Source organism: Urocitellus parryii, chromosome 11, assembly GCF_045843805.1.
Source record: "Urocitellus parryii isolate mUroPar1 chromosome 11, mUroPar1.hap1, whole genome shotgun sequence".
In the NCBI taxonomy this organism is placed as follows: Eukaryota; Metazoa; Chordata; class Mammalia; order Rodentia; family Sciuridae; genus Urocitellus; species Urocitellus parryii.
In genome coordinates, this window is record NC_135541.1 from 124,190,165 (window position 1) to 124,207,875 (window position 17,711).

At 42.4% G+C, this 17,711-nt stretch overlaps 2 protein-coding genes across 6 annotated transcripts; both read right to left on the reverse strand.

Annotated features, from left to right (window-relative positions):
- Nucleotides 1–3,997: 3,997 nt before the first annotated feature.
- On the reverse strand, nucleotides 3,998–8,993 carry Ciart (circadian associated repressor of transcription). 4 transcript variants are annotated; one of them, XM_026404023.2, is made up of 6 exons: nucleotides 8,595–8,993; nucleotides 7,459–7,578; nucleotides 7,232–7,307; nucleotides 6,924–7,002; nucleotides 6,706–6,817; nucleotides 3,998–4,626 (listed from the first exon to the last, which is right to left on the reverse strand). In XM_026404023.2, exons 2-6 carry the CDS (start codon nucleotides 7,558–7,560, stop codon nucleotides 4,108–4,110), a joined length of 888 nt encoding a protein of 295 aa, XP_026259808.2. In that variant the 5' UTR covers nucleotides 7,561–7,578; nucleotides 8,595–8,993; the 3' UTR covers nucleotides 3,998–4,107. The 4 variants fall into 4 exon arrangements, with proteins under 4 accessions (XP_026259808.2, XP_026259805.2, XP_026259807.2 ...); XM_026404020.2 differs by lacking the exon at nucleotides 8,595–8,993 and adding an exon at nucleotides 8,444–8,533 and having other exon boundaries at nucleotides 7,459–7,884; XM_026404022.2 differs by lacking the exon at nucleotides 8,595–8,993 and adding an exon at nucleotides 7,749–7,836.
- Nucleotides 8,994–11,027: 2,034 nt separating this feature from the next.
- On the reverse strand, nucleotides 11,028–17,194 carry C11H1orf54 (chromosome 11 C1orf54 homolog). 2 transcript variants are annotated; one of them, XM_026404070.2, is made up of 6 exons: nucleotides 17,117–17,194; nucleotides 15,597–15,677; nucleotides 14,930–14,988; nucleotides 14,219–14,332; nucleotides 11,972–12,069; nucleotides 11,028–11,082 (listed from the first exon to the last, which is right to left on the reverse strand). In XM_026404070.2, exons 1-5 carry the CDS (start codon nucleotides 17,160–17,162, stop codon nucleotides 11,974–11,976), a joined length of 396 nt encoding a protein of 131 aa, XP_026259855.1. In that variant the 5' UTR covers nucleotides 17,163–17,194; the 3' UTR covers nucleotides 11,028–11,082; nucleotides 11,972–11,973. The 2 variants fall into 2 exon arrangements, with proteins under 2 accessions (XP_026259855.1, XP_026259854.1); XM_026404069.1 differs by having other exon boundaries at nucleotides 11,972–12,072.
- Nucleotides 17,195–17,711: the final 517 nt, after the last annotated feature.

The window sequence follows — 17,711 nt, forward strand, 5'->3', positions numbered from 1 at the left end:
CATTTCACTAAATTAAGAGAAATCACTAAATAAAGACATGGGAAATACCTGCAGGATTTAGAATAAAAAATGTTGTATGTCGGTTTTGCCATTTGACTCCTAGTAAGACCTGCTAGAAATATTTTCTTTTTTATTTCTTCCACATCGTGGAATTATTTATTTGTATATTATTTCTACATATCTGTTTATGGTTATTCACGTAAGTTCAGATCTAAAGATTACAGGGAAAACAACTCATCTAGAATTCATAGAGAGAGACATCTTCTCATCAACTATACTAACAGGAACTCATACAAAAACATAAGCCTATTCAGGTGTGGGGAAACACACCTGAATTCCAGTGGGTCCCAAGACTGAGGCAAGAGAATGGCAAGTTCAAGGCCTCAGCAACTTGTGAAACTCTGTGTCAAAATAAAGGGCTGAGAATGTAGCTCAGTGGTGGAGGACCTCTGGACTCAGTCTCCAGTACTACTAAAAAGAAAAAAAAAAAATCCCTTAAGCCTACTTCAGAGTAATCCAGGTCCAAAGTACCAAAATATAGGTAGACTGGGTTATCATTATGATTATCACAAACTTTTTATTGAATGCTTACTCTGTGCCCAGTACTGTTGGTATCATTCCAGTGCCTCTTGCATCACTAAAAGACAGTATGTGGACATAAAAGATAAATAGTGACACAAGGTAACATATAACATATGCAAAATAAATTACATAGGCAACAGCATAATATGATGGAAAGATACTGGATTAGAAGTCAGATGGTCTGTATTATATCCCAATTCTGATACTCATCATACATTAGGCTTTGAACAAGTCACTTAAATCAGGGGTTTGGCTGGGTATGGTAGCACACTTCTGTAATTCCAGCAACTTAGAACGCATGCGCAGGAGGGTCGAAAGTTTGAGACCAATCTGGGTAAGTTAGCAAGAGTTTAGCAACTTAGTAAGACCCTGTCTCAAAAATAAAAATGGTCTGGGTTGAAGCTCAGTTGTAAAGCATCCCTGGGTTCAGTCCTCAGCGCAGGCGAGCACACACAAGACAAATCAACCAACCAATCAACCAAGAGTCTGTAAACTACTGCAGGCCAAACCAGCCCATCTCTTTTTGTAAATAAAAGTATTGGAAGTATATGCTCATTGCGTATTTATTAAGTATAGTTACTTTGGGTTACAATGACAGACTTGGGTAGGGGAACCAGGTATATATGACCTAAACCTAAAATATTTACTATTTGGCTTCTGCCAAATTTGAACTCAGTCTAGGGCTTAGGATGTGGCTAAGTGGTAGTGCACTTATCTAGCAAGCACAAGGCCCTGGGTTTGATTCTCAGCATCACACCACAAAAAAGTGAACTCAGTCTATTTTCTCATCTATAAAACAGCATTAGAATCTGCACTATCAATCTAACAAAATTTCTCATAGGCGTCAAAAGGGTCAAATGTAAAAAGATACAGTGTATTTGGTGTGTTTAGCATATTTAACAGCAAGAATGATGCTGGAGGCTATGGCCCACACTTGCAATTCCAGCTACTAGAGAGCCTAAAGCAAAAGAATTACAAGTTCAAGGCCAGCATCAGCAGCTTAGCAAGACCTCATTTCAGGGTGGCTCAATAACAAAGTGCCTTGAGTTCAATTCCCAGTATAAATAAATAAATAAGTAAACAAGCAAGTGAATATAAATAATGGGAGAGAGACTTGAATTAGTCACTGAATGAAAGGTAGGGCTTGGATAACAGAAACAGAAAAGGTGGGTAAAGTGAACCACATGAACAAGAGTTTAGAAGCAAGAAGGGTGTACAGTATAGATTCTGGAGCAGAAGGATTGTGCAGGGGAGCAGAGGAAAAAATACAGATTTTGACTAAAGATTTTGTACATTCTTCTCATGATATTGGGAGAAATTGAAGGACTTGATGATAAAGGAAGGACAGGCAAAGCATGGTTCTAAGAAAATTAATCTGTCACTGAAAAGGTATTAGAGATAAGAGACTTTTTCTATAGGGAAAATAGAGTGATGGCAATGGAATGGATAGGAAGAAATGGAAGAAATATTTCAAATAAAGAACAAAAAGGACCTGGTGACCAAATGGTACCAAGTTTAAGCCTAGTTAACTAGAAAAATGTTACCTCCCTAGATAGCACTAACTGGAGAGGAGATTATAAAAATGGGAAGTAATTTTATTGGCCATCACTGGAAAAAGCATGAGACTGGAAACTAAGAATTCTGTACCACACATTGTTGGCTTAGACACATCTGTTTTCTTATCTATAAAATAAGGGCATTAAGTTGAATTAGATACAAAAATTGCATCTTATATCTAGAATGCTGATGTGTTCAATAATTTTGTGCCAGCAATATATAAAACTATCCAACAGAAATTTATATATTCAAATACCTTCTTATGGGAAAGGTTGGGAATGGAAATGGAGATTTAGCACTCATTAAAATTGAGGCAATAATTAAACCCATGAAAGAAAATGAAACTTTTATGTGAAAGAATATAGTCAGAGAAAAAGGCTATGGTCTGAACCTAGGAGAAACCACACACTTTGTATTAGGTGCAAGTGGAGCCATTAAGAAACTCAGAACTTGCTGCCAGTTAGGTAAGAGGAGAATTAGGATAGTGTGCTGTCATGGGATCCAAGGGAGGAGAGTTTCAGTAGGCAGAATCGAGTGTCAAATGATACAGAGAACATGAAGTACATACCCTTGGTAAAGGACCCTGGACTAAGCTGTTGATTAGATGGAAGCTGCATTATAATACTGGTTCTGTGAGATCATTGGTGACTCTGGAAGGTGCAACAAACTAAATGTAGTGGAGCCAGGCATGATGGGGCACACCTGTAATCCCAACAAGCCAGAAGGCTGAGGCAGGAGGATCATTAGTTGGAGGCCAGCCTTGGAAACTTTGCAAGACTCTGTCTCAAAATAAAATAAAAAGGGTTAGGGATGGAGCTCAATGAGGGAGTGCTTGCTAGCACATGTAAGGACCTGGGTTCAATCCCCAGTACCAGGAAGGGGGAAGGATTATGGACTTGGGAAAATTATGGAGAAAGGAAGAGAAAGAGGACAATCAGATTGAAGATGTCTTCCTTCCTTCCTTCCTTCTTTTTGAAGGAATTAAACCCAGGGGCACTCTACCACTGAGCCATATACCCAGGCCTTTTTTGGGGAGGGGGGCAGAGTCTTGCTAAATCACCAGCTGGTTTCGTGATCTTCCTGCCTTGGCCTCCCAAGTTGCTAGGAGTTGTTGGAGTACACTACCATGCAGGGCTCAACAAATGTTTTCAAAGTGGAGAGACCTGATTTTACTTATATGGGAAATAATCATGGAGAGGAAATAGTTTTCGTGGAAATTGGGAAAGATCAGAAATAGAGTAATATTGAGAGAAGGGTAGAAACAGATATATTCATGGACTTAATTTTTGCCTCCTGAAGATAATGGGTAGCCTTCCTTAGTCTAGTTACACCTAGCAGGTACAGTGTTTTGAATAAAGATGAGGCCCAGTGGTTTTTTGTTTGTTTGTTCTTTGAGGCCCAGTGTTTGAAGGGACTTTGAGCTACTCCAGCAATAGTTGTTTTGGCTCTTGGGCCCCTCCTCTGGCAGCACAAGGTTATGCATTTATCCATAAGCACCAACATCTCCCATCAAAGCAAAGAGATATCCCAGAGCAGAAGAACCTGCTAGAAGATTACACAGGGGAGAGACACAAAGGGAAAGGTACTAGTCTCTGAACCTGAAAAAAAATAAAAGGAAACCCAACTTTGAATCCTGTAACTGTCCTAAGGCTGTTCCCTCAGAAAACAGCAGCAGGAGTCTCTTTACTTCTCCCCCAGATTTCTATCATCCCATCCAGACTCTAACTTGGTGGAGCTCATACTCACAAACATTCCCATCTCATCTTTTCTGCAACTTGGAGGATAAAGATCGGTATGTGAGGCAGAAAGTTTTCAATGTACCCCAAAGTGTTTAGGTAAATAATTTATTTAATCAGAAAGGATTTATCTCCTCTAAACACAAACACACACATTAAAAGTAAAAAATCTCTATATATGTACATATATTTATACAAATTGGGGATCACAGAGGACAACTGCATAGGTGGGTTAGGGGTTGAGGAGACAGGCATCAGAAACAACTGGAGGGCAGCTTTTCAGCTGCTCCTCTATGTGTCCTTTGTGCATCTCACTGGCCATGGTGGGTAGACCAGCAGAGGACACAGTGCAGTCCCAGTCTGTCGGCAGGGTTACTGGCAAACTGTGACAGCGAGGTCCCTCTCCAGACAGTCTCTTCGGATCACCAGTAGATGCTGTAGTGGATGGAACTGGAGTGGCAGGAGCAGAGTGGGTGAAGGACTGCACTCCATGCTGGACGAAAAGGATGACACCAATGCTGGTCCCAGTGCCTACAGGATCATGGCTAAAAGATAGGGTACCCGGGGAACTTAGAGGGGGGTTGCAAATAGGGGTGGTGTGGATCCAGGTGAGGTTCATAGCTGGCCATTCTGTGAGGTGCCAAGGCTGCTTTGGTTTAAAAACTAAATGTCCTAGCTGTGTCGGGCCCATCTTTTCCAGAGGAGGAGCAGAAGAGGAAGTAGTTTCATTACTGTGGTGGCTTGGAAAATGCTAGGGAAGGAGTGAAATAAGAAAAAAAACTGTGAAGAAAGTTTTCAGACTGATTCCAACATTATTGTTTAAAACTTTGCTTTCTTTGGTAACTCGGTTTGCAGTGCAAACATACCTGTTTTGTGCAACAGATAATGTGTTCTTACCTGGCAAGAACATACTAAGTAAAATTTTTAGTAATCAAGTTATACTTTCATTTATTCAGCAAATAGTTGAGAGCCTACTATGTGCCACATACTATATAAGACACTGGATATTCAACAAATAGTCCTACAGATTCTCACTATTTATAAAACAATTCCTTTCAGATGTGTGTGTGTGTGTGTGTGTGTGTGTGTGTGTGTGTGTGTGTATATATATATATGATTTTTTTTATATAGGGTCTCATTAAGTTGCTGAGAGCCTTGCTAAATTGCTGAGGCTAGCCTTAAACTTGAGATCTTCCTGCCTCAGCCTCCCCAGTAGCTGGGATTATAGACATGTTCCACCATATCCAATGTAGAATTTATTTAAAGAAAAGTTGTTTTGTTTTTGCTAAGGCTGGCCTCAAACTTGTGATCCTCCTGCCCCTGCTTTCTGAGTAGCTGGGATTACAGGCATGTAGTACTGTGCCTAACTATTTAAAAAAAAAAAGTGGATTTTTAATTGAAAACATCATTCCACAATTTCTATATTTTATTTTTATTTTTAATTTTTTTTTAGTTATAGGTGGACACAATATATTTTATTTTCTATGTGGTGCTAGGATCAAATCCAGTATCTCATGCCTACTAGGCGAGTGCTCTACCTCTGAGCCACAGCCCCAGCCCTCTATTTTAAATTCTAATTTTCTATGTTGAATGTTTTATGAAGTATTAATTAATATTCAGGCAAGATCCCTCTACTTATTTATTTCTGTTCAGTACCAGGGATTAAACCCACTTAACCACTGCGCCACATCACCAGTCCTTTTTAATGTTTTATTTAGAGACAGGGTCTCACTAAGTTGCCTAGGGCATCAATAAGCTGCTGAGGCTGGCTTTAAACTTGAAATCCTCCTGCCTCGGCCTCCTGAGCTGCTGAGATTACAGGCCTTAGCCACTGCAGCCAGCTTGTTTTTTAAAATTTTTTTGTATGGGGCTGGGGATGTGGCTCAAGTGGTAGCGCGCCCGTCTAGCATGCACGCGGCCCGGGTTCGATCCTCAGCACCACATACCAACAAGGATGTTGTGTCTGCCGAAAACTAAGAAATAAAATATTAAAATTTAAAAAAAAAAAAATAAATAAATAAAAATAAATTTTTTTTGTAGTTGTAGATGGGACAGAATGCCTTTATTTCATTTGTTTTATTTTTATGTAGTGCTGAGGATTGAACCCAGTGCCTCACGCATGCTAGGCTAGTGCTCTGCCACTAAGCTATAACCCCAAACCATTCTACTCATTTTTTAATCAAGTTATTTTCACAGCATTGGTAACTGCTATTGATTGAACACAAGGATAGGTCATTATCAAGGACACCCCCCCCCATTACTCGAATGCCCTCTAAATATCCTGTTATTTGAATGCACAGAAAAAAGGTCACTTCCACATCAGGTCCAAGAATCTATTCAACACTCTTCTCATGGATGCCCCATAGGTGCCCTCTCCCGGATTCCCAGTGATATATCTCTTATGACCAGTCCTTGAAACCCAGTGTAGACTTATAGGCCTCCAGAGGATTTGATACAAGGATACTTGTACTGGAGTCAAAAGAGGGAGAGGGCGAGAGTTTTAGGGGCAGCAAGGAAGAAAGAGTTTACAGAAAGAAGCTGAGGCATCTTCCTGCATAAATAATTTGTCCAGGTAAAAAAAAAAACCGCCTTCTGTATCTGTACAGAAAGCAGATTCACTGCCACATGAGGGACAGGATTAAACTTTGTGGAGTTCTGCCTAGTGATCCAAACAAAATAGAACAAAAATCATCTAGGAATTAAGACAATGCAGGAAGTTTAGGCATTCCTTTCCTAAGAGAAACTTGAGGAAAAGATCCAGAAGAAAATGCATGAATATTCCCTTTCCTCCATTATTCTCCTGCTTCTTTGTTAGGGTTTAAGTTCTTACCTTGGCCATCCGGTGCCTGCTACCACCCAGTGATGACTTCTGGGCAGCTATATGAGGAAACCAAGTCTTCAACATCCCTTCTACTTGTAGCAGGGTTCCTAGATAACGCTCCCTATGAAAAGGACATTAAAACAAAACAAGAATTAAAAAAGAAACAAGAAAGGATTGGAGAGATCTCCTTTTTATATGGTACTGGGGAAAGAATCAGGTGGACTTACCCCATCTGAGGCTTCTGCAAAACACCTACAATGCGCTGGATCCTGTCCATTGCCACACTCTGTTGGAAACTGCTCAATCCTGGAGTCAGAGAGAAAGTTTAAGGACCAAGATTCAATACTGTAGTAAGATAAAGGAAGGCAGAAGGGGTTAAAATTGATTCGCCTAAAGGAATTAAATAAATCACAAATGCAAAAAAAAAGGAACAATTCAGGCTCTGAATAAAGACTTTAGAGATATACACATTCAAGAGAGACAGATACTAAGGTGGGAACCTAGTCCAAAATAATGCAAATAATCAGGCAATTACCTCTCTCAAAACGACCCATCTTCAGCCCATTCAGTAGATCTGTGAGGGGGCGAATGAATCCTTGGAGCTCTTTACACTGTAGGAAAATAGGACAGAGGCTATGAGAAAACCAAGAATTGTCCATGTGAGTAGCCATATTTCCTCTGCTTCCAAATTTGGGAGTCAGTACTATCCTCTTAAGGTCCTAACCAGTTGAGTGTTTAGCATTATCACTTCCTTTTTCCTACCTTCTGAGCAAAGAGCAGGTCTCCCTCCGTGGTACAACCCTGGATGTTTACACTGGTTTCCAATTCACCATCTCTTGATCTTTTGATCCCAGATTCTGCCATAGGAGAAGTCAAGCCTCGCTGTTCCAGATGAGATGCTGTATGTTGGTTACTGGAAACCTTGCAACGATGCCTACAGCGGATAGGACCCGGGCTAGGCCGGAAACATCCCCTCTGCCCAACAGTGTCTGGCCTGGGCCCTTGGGACCCCTTGTTCTCCCTCTCACTATCGGAGGGGAAGCCAAAATCACCTTTCACTGGGGAGGTGGAAAAAGAGGGAGAAAGAGAGGAGGAGGAATAAGAAGAAACACTAGATGGAGAATCCATAGGTCCAGAAGCAGGGGCTGGAGAGCAGGTCTTGAAGTACCCAAAGATCCGAACCTGCAACTGAAGAGCAAAGCGAGGGAGTTTGAAACCAGAGTCTAAGGATCAGGAAACGGACGGGGAGACGGAGGTGTACTGCACGGGATAACACCTCTATTTCCCCTGCCCAATAGAGACAATAGAAAAAGTCACCTCCCCTACCCCCACCCACGAAAAAACTGGGGCTGCCTCTCTGGCCTCTGCAGATCAGCTCTGGTCCTGACACATCCTCTGTTCTTTTCCCTCGGTTGGGACACCTTCCCCTCCTCTGCTGTTCTCCTGGTTTGTTCCCCAGCTCGACCTCGCCGTTGGCGTCTGAGGCCAGCCACCCGCGAGTGTAAATCTGCACACCTGAACCTACCTAACCTACCTAGCGTCCCTGTGGAAATCGCCCCCACAGGGACCGACCTCCTAACCTTCCCCAATCTCTCTTGATCAATATCCCGATCAAGGGATCTACAGTCGCGCCGGCCAGGTGATGCAATCCCTACCAATACCCACATCTGCGCGCATTCACCCAAACCCACTCCCCCCGGCCCCAGCCTTCTCCACGGCTCACTCATCGCCCTCTGAGTCTCCTTACCTGGGTCGATCGGCTCGGCCTCGGCTCCGGCTCCGGCTGCTTCTCAGTCTCTCCGGGTCTAGGCTACCCACCTCCGCCCCACTCTCTGTGGGTCCCGCCCCTTCCCCCCTCCCGGACACGTGCGGCTCGGCACGTGCCTCCCCCTGCGTACACCGATTTCGCATCCTCATTGGTTGGCTAGCCGGTAACACGTGACTCCCGTTAGTGAAGTTCACAGCCCATTGGCTACAGCTCACAGGGGCTCGGCCAATAAAGAAGCAGTCAGGTGCCGATTGGCTGGAAGGGAAGCATTCCGTGCTCCGCCCCTACATGCGGCTCCCGGAGAGGACCCGGTGAGGAGAAAAGGAGGAGGATGGAAAAAAGAGTGAAAAAGTAGGAAGGGGAGAAAAAGGGCGGAGCCCTGGGCCTTAAATAGGATAGTGATGCGCGGGAGACTCGCAGCTGGAGTGTTCAGCGGATGGATGTCAGACGGGAAGCGCGTGCCTCGGGGCGTGGGTCCCAGGGTTCTGCCTCCCCGGCTGACACGTCTGCCCCCTCGGTGAGCGCCTCGGCTCACGAGCACAGCACGTGGGAACCCGTCAGTTACTTGTGCTGCAACGTGTGTGAGCGAACGGCTGGGTGACACCGAGTAACCGCTCCCAGTCTCCGCGTCTCAGCCCTCGTGACTCCCTGCTCTGTTTCACCTCCCCGTTCTCACTCCTCCGAGTTGGGTGCCTCCTGCCCTGCTGGGTGAGGAGGGTGGGGACGGCGGCCGAGAACACGGCGTGCTCTCCCGGGCTCCCGCTGGGGCGGCTCCTGCAGCCCTTCCCTTACATAACCTGCCACGCACGTTACCAGCTCAGATGCCAGCCCGCCAAGACTGCAGAGGTCAAAGCCGAACTCGGTGCTGCCTGACTTCTCTGCCTCGGCTCTTCAGGCCTGTGCCCTGAATTATCGGATTTTGAGCAAAGGGAACGGAGTGTGAAAACCCCTGAGCTCCAAGGCCGTGGCTTCTTCGGCTTCAGTTTATTTGTCCATTGGAGAGGATTCGAAAGACTTTGAAGGAGGGAGGGAGACAGGTCCAGAATTTAAAGAGTCTCAAAAGTAACAGACATCACTATTTGTTGCCCTCTGCAATATTTAAAGAGAACAATGGAAAGGGAGTAAGAGGAAGTAAGACCCGGGGACTGTGGGCTGCCTGAAGCTCTGACACCGGAGAGACCGCAAGAGGGCAGCCCAGTTCTTTTTTTTTTTTTTTTAATACTGTGAACTTATTCATATATTTTTTAAGTTATACATAACAATAGAATTCATTTTCACATAATTAGAAAAGCACAGAATATAATTTGTTCTAATTCAGGCCCCAGTATTTCCCATTTTCCTCCCATCCTCCCACTCTGTTCCCTTTCCTCTACTGATTTAATATATATATGTGTGTGTGTGTGTGTGTGTGTGTGTGTGTGTGTGTGTGTATATATGACACAATAGTTTTATTTTGTTTATTTTTATGTGGTGCAGAGGATTGAACCCAGAGCCTCAAACGTGCTAAGAGCTCTACCGCTGAGCCACAACCCCAGCCCTAAAAGTATTTTTTTTATTCCCATCCTTCCTCTCCTTTTACTGATCTTTGTACTATTTACTTATAGCTTTTCTTTCTTTTTTTAATTGTGTCTGTGGATGTCCATGATGATGACATTCACTGTGATATATTCATATATATATAGGAATGTTAGATTCACTGTTTCCAATCTAGCTCATCCCTCCTCCCTTCCCTTCATTCTCTTTTGTCTACTCCACTGATCTTTATTCCCTCTTATTTTTGATTAGCTTCTGATTATCAGAGAAAGCATTTAACCTTTGATTTTTTTGGGATTGACTTACTTCACTTAGCAGGATGGTCTGCAGTTCCAACTATCAGCACATGCCATAAAGTCACTCTTCATTATGGCTGAGTAATACTCCACTGTGTACATAGGCCACATTTTATTTATCCATTCATGTTGAAGGGCACTCCGGTTGGCTCCATACCTTGGCTATTGTGAATTATGCTGCTTTAAACATTGATGTGGGGGAAGCCCAGTTCTGATTAGGGTCCTAGGATAGCCACTTAAGGTGTGACTATTTCAAATCTGTTCTTTGTGTGTGTGTTTGTGGGGGGGGAGGTGCTAGAGACTGAACCCATGGTCTTGTACATGTGAGGCAAGCACTCTACCAACTGAGCTATATCCCCAGCCCCTCAAATCTGATCTAATAATTAATATTTTACTTATTTTTTAACAATATGCTTATTTTATAAAAAGAAAAAAAAGTTTTCTAAATAAACCATAACCCTATTTCCCAAGCATAGTGTCTCAATACCACATAAAACAATAGAATCACAGGGAATTATGGACTCTGGATAAACCTGTCATCTGTGGGTGTTCATTTTAGCCCAAATTCCAGGTATATTTACAATTCCTAATTCCTTCAAATCTATTGTCACCTAATTCTCTTTCTAATCTACTCTTCCTGTCCCCAAATTCTGGTACTCTCTTTAGTGTGTGACTTTAGAATAGATTCCCATGAAGTAGACAGTGACTAGGTGATTTCATTTATTTTTTTATTTTCCAATTTCTTCTAGTCAAACTCCCATCCAAGGAGTCACAGCAGCCTTCTCTCACCTAAAAAAGCAAAGAGAAGAAAACAGGGTCAGGGAACCCAGGAAGTCCTTCACGTCCCTCTCCATCCCTAGGAAAACTCCTCCAATTTATATTCTGAGCTGGGGTTCCCCTGTTGTATCTCTTGGGGGAAATATGTTCCTTCCCCTCGTCACTCCTTCCTCCTCCTCTGAATCTCTTTGTGCTCCATAGTTATTTAGAACCCCAACTTAACATTCCTTCTTATAACAGCTGTCTCTTCCCTGCTCCTTTGCCCATGATCACCCCAGTCCATTAGGGAACCACCACCCTTCTGACTTGGAACTTTGCCTCTGAACTCCACCAGGTTGTAGGACCCACCCATTTTGCCCTTTGAACCATGGCCAGAATGAAACCAGCTCTGATTCCTCAAGACATATTGGAAGCCTAGAGAAGTTTCTTCTCTATTCCACCTGCCTCTGCTCTAGGGGGTCATGAAGTCCTCCCAGTTTAGAAAATTTAATGACTCATAATCTTTGCCTCAACATCTCACAAACTTCTTTAAAATTAGATAATGAGGATTTTTTTTTTTCCTAAATGTGATCCTTCTGTCTTTTGTTTTGGTACTGGGGATTGAAACCACGGCACTTAATCACTGAGCCACATCCCCAGCCCTTTTAAAAACTTTTTAATTGTGAGACAGGGTCTTGCCAAGTTGCGTAGGGCCTCACTAAATTGCAGAGGCTGGCTCTGAACTTGAAATCCTCCTGCCTCAGCCTCTGGAGTCACTGGGATTAGAGGCATATGCCATCATGCCCAGCTCCTCCTTCTATATTTAAGCAGCTGAGAATTGATGAGGCTGGCAACACTAGACAAGGATAACTAGTAAGAATTACTTCATAGACTCCCCCAAGGCCAGTGGCTGCACTCTCACCTTTACATGAAATACATCCCCCCTTGAAGGAGGACCCATGACAGGAGAAGAGAAACAGGACTCTGCAGACTGGACACAGCATCATTCAGATCTGGACTCTGCTAAAATACAGATGCCCCCACATCAGGCCAGTGTCATCCTATTACTTCCCACTTCTCAGGAGGATAGGCATATCTTTACACCAACCTCTTTCTTACCGTTGGCCTCAAGGGAAGTTCTGACTCTCCACTACTATAAGACGTTCTTTCTTGGATCCCTGACCATACCAGGGAGACCCCAACTCAATTCAGTGACACTATTTTTATCTATTATGTGCATGACACTGCTCTTGGTGCTATGGGGGGATATAAATACAAATAAAATGTGGTTCCTGTTCTCAAGAGGGTTACAATCCAAAGTGAACAAACTGTATACTTTAAAAACATGTGTTTGTGCCTAGTGTCAATCTTTTGCGCCTCCCACGTATGGTCAGCTCTATCTAGGTTGCTCTTTTGACCCTGTTGCCCTTTCCAGCTGTTGCCATTTTTTTTTCCATTACCAGGATTTTTCAGGTGGTTAGCCTATATCTGCTTCTATTTCCTCATAGTTTACCTTCTCTTAACTCAATTAAAACTACTTTCTTAGGGATTACCAAAGTTCTCCTTCTCCTTGGCCTCTTGGTAGCATCTGGTTGATTATAGTAAGCTTTCTCTTCTAGACTCTATAACACAGACTTGGCCAGCTGCCTGCCTCTCCAGTCAATCATTCTCTATTTGATTGGTTCCTCTTCCTCTTTCTACTAACTGTAGCCACGTTCATTGGTCTTTTGAGCTTCTGTGCATACTGGCTCTGTTGAGCTCATTTACTTTCATAACTGTGACTTTGCACTTAGAACTCTTAGCTCTGACGTAGCTCAACTGCCTAAAGGACACCCTCTTGGGGCCGGCAGAATCCCTTTAACTTAGCCAATACCAAATTTATAACTTCCCTCCTAAACCACACTGGCTTCCCATAGTTTCCATTTTCTCAAACATGTTTAAAACCTATGTGTTATTTTTAATCTCTCTTCATTTATTCCGGAGATGAAATTATTAATGAAGCAAGGCATTTTCTTCTAAGTATTTCTTATCTTTCTCCTCTGGATTTAAAATACCACTTCCTTAGTCCAGGCTTTTAATAGATTGTTGTTGGAACAATGCAAATCTGATGAATCTTTCTACACTAAATGGCATCTTGCACAATCCAGATGAATAGTTTTAGTTTTCCCCTAAAATGCTACTTTCATCATTTTTTTTACAGAGAGAATTTTTTAATATTTATTTTTTAGTTTTTGGCAGACACAACATCTTTGTTTGTATATGGTGCTGAGGATCGAACCTGGGCCGCACGCATGCCAGGCGAGCGCGCTACCACTTGAGCCACATCCCCAGCCCTACTTTCATCATTTCTTTACCATATGAAGGACTTACTAGGCTCCCTATTGCTTATAAGGCCAAACTTCAGTCCAACATTTCAGACTATCCATAATTTAGTCCTATCTTGCCTTATGCAAAGTTATCAAGCAAATATTAGGAGTTTGTACTTTTTTTAAACTTAATTCCTACTCTTTCCATCTCTAGACTCTCTTCTTCAATCACACCCCATTCACTAAACATATCATACTTGCATTATTTCCTTCACCTATGAAGCTTGTTCACTCTTATAGTAACTGTTCCTCCTCCTAATGGCACTTGTTCTTTCACAATTTCCCATCAAGTTTAGTTCATCTAAAGCATCATCACCTCCTAAACCTTCCTGACAATTCTACCTTGTACAAGCTCTCTTCCTACAATGTCTAAAACACTTACCTATGTCATATGTTCTCAAACTTATAGATAATTTAATATTGTATTAAATTCATTTTATTCTAAATATTTCATAAATGTAATCATGCATCTTGTAAATGCCTCAGGGCAATAGCAACATCATAGGTTTCTTTCCATCAGTACCCTCAGCAGCCTTAGACACAGATCACATACATATTAAGTACAACTGAACTGAAATTTAACTGGAATGGAACTTCCCCTTGTTTGTATGGATGTTAGATCTCAGTGAGATATTTGATGGCCAAGTTAAGATGAACACCTGCGTTGCAGCAGTAGCTATCTGGTTTCCACCTCCACCAAAGCCTAGTATTGCAGCCCTCTCTCTACTCCATGTCACCGCCCTGGGATCTATCTGGGTAAGGGATGAATTCTCTCCCTCCTCTCTAATTCCCATTCAACTTACTGTTTCCATTATTACTGCTTTCACGGTGACAGGCTTCTGATGATCTGCATGTTCTGTTTTAAGAATAATGGTAGTCTCCACTGCTTGTGTTGTTTCTTCCTTATCCAAACTGTTCTTCTCTCAGTAGGATTGGGAAATAGAGTTATCGTCACTTCCATCCAACATCCTCATAGATTCTCTATTTTCCCCTGCACCAGTACTCAACCAGGTCACCCTTCCCACTCGCAAAGACTTAAGCTCTGGGATTCTCCCTACTCTGTACTTTCCTGGATAATGTATTACCTATCCCGTTCAACAATTCCTTTTTGGGTTTTTTTGTTTTGAGGTACTTGATGGGAACTGAAAACCAGGTATGCTTTACCACTAAGCTACATCCCCAGTTCTTTTTATTTTATTTTGAGGCGAGGTCTTCCTAAATTGCTGAGGCTGGCCTTGAATTTGAGATCCTCCTGCCTCAGCCTTCCAAGTTGCTGAGATTACAACTCAACAAATCTTTTGACTGCCCCTCTTTCTTAGTTCTTAGTAAAGCTACTGGGCTTGGCTTCCTTCTCCTCCCCAGTTATTATTGACAAATCTGTTTGGGACCCACTTTCTAGTTTCTCTCAATCGACCAAATTTTCTTTCTTGCTAATCAAGGTTACATTTCAACATTGCCCAGTTTCTTTTTAACTTTGATTTATCCTGCCACTCTAAAATGTAGAGGTCACTCACCAACCTGTCCTCTGACTCAAACATGGAGTAATCAATGGTGAAATTTGCACTAAAGTCATCTGGGGAGGAGAAAAAAAAAATTAGTAGTAACAATGGAAAAAGGGAATTCTAGGTCCAGTAATGAAAGGGGAAGAAATTGCACAGAACGCTTTAACTTGCTCAAGTTGTAAAATATATTGGTAAATTCCACTTCTAATTAACTTTAGTGTCAAAATGTTTATAAATACTGTGTTTATATTTTCTTTTTTTTTTTTTAAAGAGAGAGTGAGAGAGAGAGGGGGACAGAGAGAGAGAGAGTTTTAACATTTATTTATTTTTTCTTAGTTCTCGGCGGACACAACATCTTCGTTTGTATGTGGTGCTGAGGATTGAACCCAGGCCGCACGGACAATAGGCAAGCGCGCTACCGCTTGAGCCACATCCCCAGACCTGTGTTTATATTTTCATTCAAATTCATAAATTTGAAACTGTCCAAAGTGTTTCAACCATTTTCCAAAGAATTAAAAATCACTAGCTTGAAAAAATAAAAGCATGAATTTTGATAATTTTTGTTCCTAGCCAAACTTCCCTCTCATTCAGTTTTTCTGTTGCAAAGGGAAGGGCATAGTCTTAGAACTAAGTATTCACAAAGCCTTTCTCCACCCCACTTAGGATCAGGGGCACTCACCATAATTAGGAGTGACTGTGTAATAATAGGCCACCTGATAATAATCTTCTGTCAATCCTTCTTCATCCTCATATTCTTGTCCTATGGAGATAAGGACTATAGGTCAAGGGACATCTGGAACGCCTTAACAACAAAAGGACATCTGAAGTTGATCCTAAATCTACCAGTTTTTCTTCTTTTGGCCTCCCCTTCAAGGGTCTTGTTATCTCCCTGACTCTGCACTTGTAAACTGTTCTGTCTTCTGGATTCCATATCTGAACTGAGGCCTGCTACTCTGTGCCCTTCCAAATCAGGAACTCTTGAGAAAGAAACAGGTCCCTTCCCATACTATAAACCCAAAGAGAGAACTAAACCTAAAAAAGGAAGATCTCTATCTAGAGATCAGAAACTGAAAACACCAAATCTTCTATTCTATTCAATATGTTACAGAATTTACTGTACTTGTGATTTTTTTTTTTTTAAACAGTGCTGGGGATTGATCCCTAGGCCTTGCACTTGCTAGGCAAGTGTTCTATCTCTGAGCTACGCCTGCAACCTAAGAAATCAACTTTTATCAGTGTCTCTCACAAATAACTAATAGACATTCCACCTTCACTGCTAACTAGCAGAATAACCTTGAGAAACTATTTAACTATCCGCTTTCTTAAAATGAGTCAGCTGGGCTGGAGCTGGGGTTCAGTGATAGAATACTAGCCTAGCATGCCTGAGACACTGGGTTCAATCCTCAGCAGCACATAAGAATAAAGATATTGTGTCCACCTAAAACTAAAAATAAATATTTTAAAAAAATGAGTCAGCTGGACTAAATGACCCTTCTCCATTAGTTTGTCTTTTTTTCCATAAAAATATGTGGCATCGATGATGGAATCAAGAACTCTAGGTCTCCTCCTAAACACTTCCCTGAGCTCCTTGAACATTTTCCCTCCAATCCTAAACTAATGACACAAGAATCTAGGGGAAAGGGAAACAATGAGACATACACCTGGCAGACTGGGGAACAAAAGAGGGAAGGAGCCATGCTACTCTTGGGACCCTGTTCCTGAGAGTAGCCAGTTTTCCACTATCCTAAAGGTCAACCCGCAGCCATGTCTTCACTAATAGGTTGTGTGGGTGTGTGCGCGCCTCCTACTCTCTGGGAAAGGAGATACCCTGCTTCTTTTACAAAGTTTCAGGCTGCTCCAGCTTCTAAGAGTCCACCTCTCTCCGTTAGTCTCCTGTTAGTTCCTCTTGTTTTGTTCAACTTTATGGTGAAAAAGTGAGTTGAATCTTGCTAAGGGACCTCCCTGCCCTTCATCATCTGAAAATCTTCTCTTCTTTGACTGGACTCTGTTTATCTCCCTGTTTCCTGGCTCTACCAACCAGATCTCTGTTCTGCCCCATCATTGGACTCTGGCACAGATAAGAAAGCGCAATCACTCCCCATTGAAATATACTACTCATCTTCTCCCCAGGTTTTTTTCTCCCACCCCATTTATGGTAGAAGACCAAGTGCAAAAGCTCAGAAAGAGAAGGGGACTTACCCAGGATAAGTGGCATAGCAAGGATGGCTACAAAGAGGACATCCATTCTGGATTTTGCACTATAGCTTTGAAAGTAAAAAGAGGAAATTACTCTGTTTCCCACCAAACTTACCCCGCCTCCCCTGCTGCTCCAAAGCTGGGAGGGAATTACATGACTCTTCTCCCTGGGGGCAGAATTCTCCGCCTACTTACTGACTAGATCTTCAGTTACTACCCGTCCTTAGCCAGAGCTGAGAGAGGCAAAAGATGCGGACTTGTTCATGAAACTCCTCAGCCCTAGATTGGGTTCATGCAATACTCCCACTGCTGCTACCAAAGAAGTCTACCTATTCTTTTTTCCTCCTAGTCCTTGCAAAAAGCTCGCCTTCTTGCTGTTCCTCATTTACCACTCACCATCCAGAGTTGCTTTTCTCTCTGAGGATTAATCATAGTCTCTTTCACCAATTTCTTTGGAAATGCTCAAAGGAGAGGGGGGGGGGTGTTTGTTTTTTTGTTTTCCTAGACTGAAAATAGTCCCTCTTCTCTGCCTGTCTTGGCTATGGAGGATGGGAGCAATATTTACCTATTGTTGTTTGACTCTCAAAACACCTGCTGA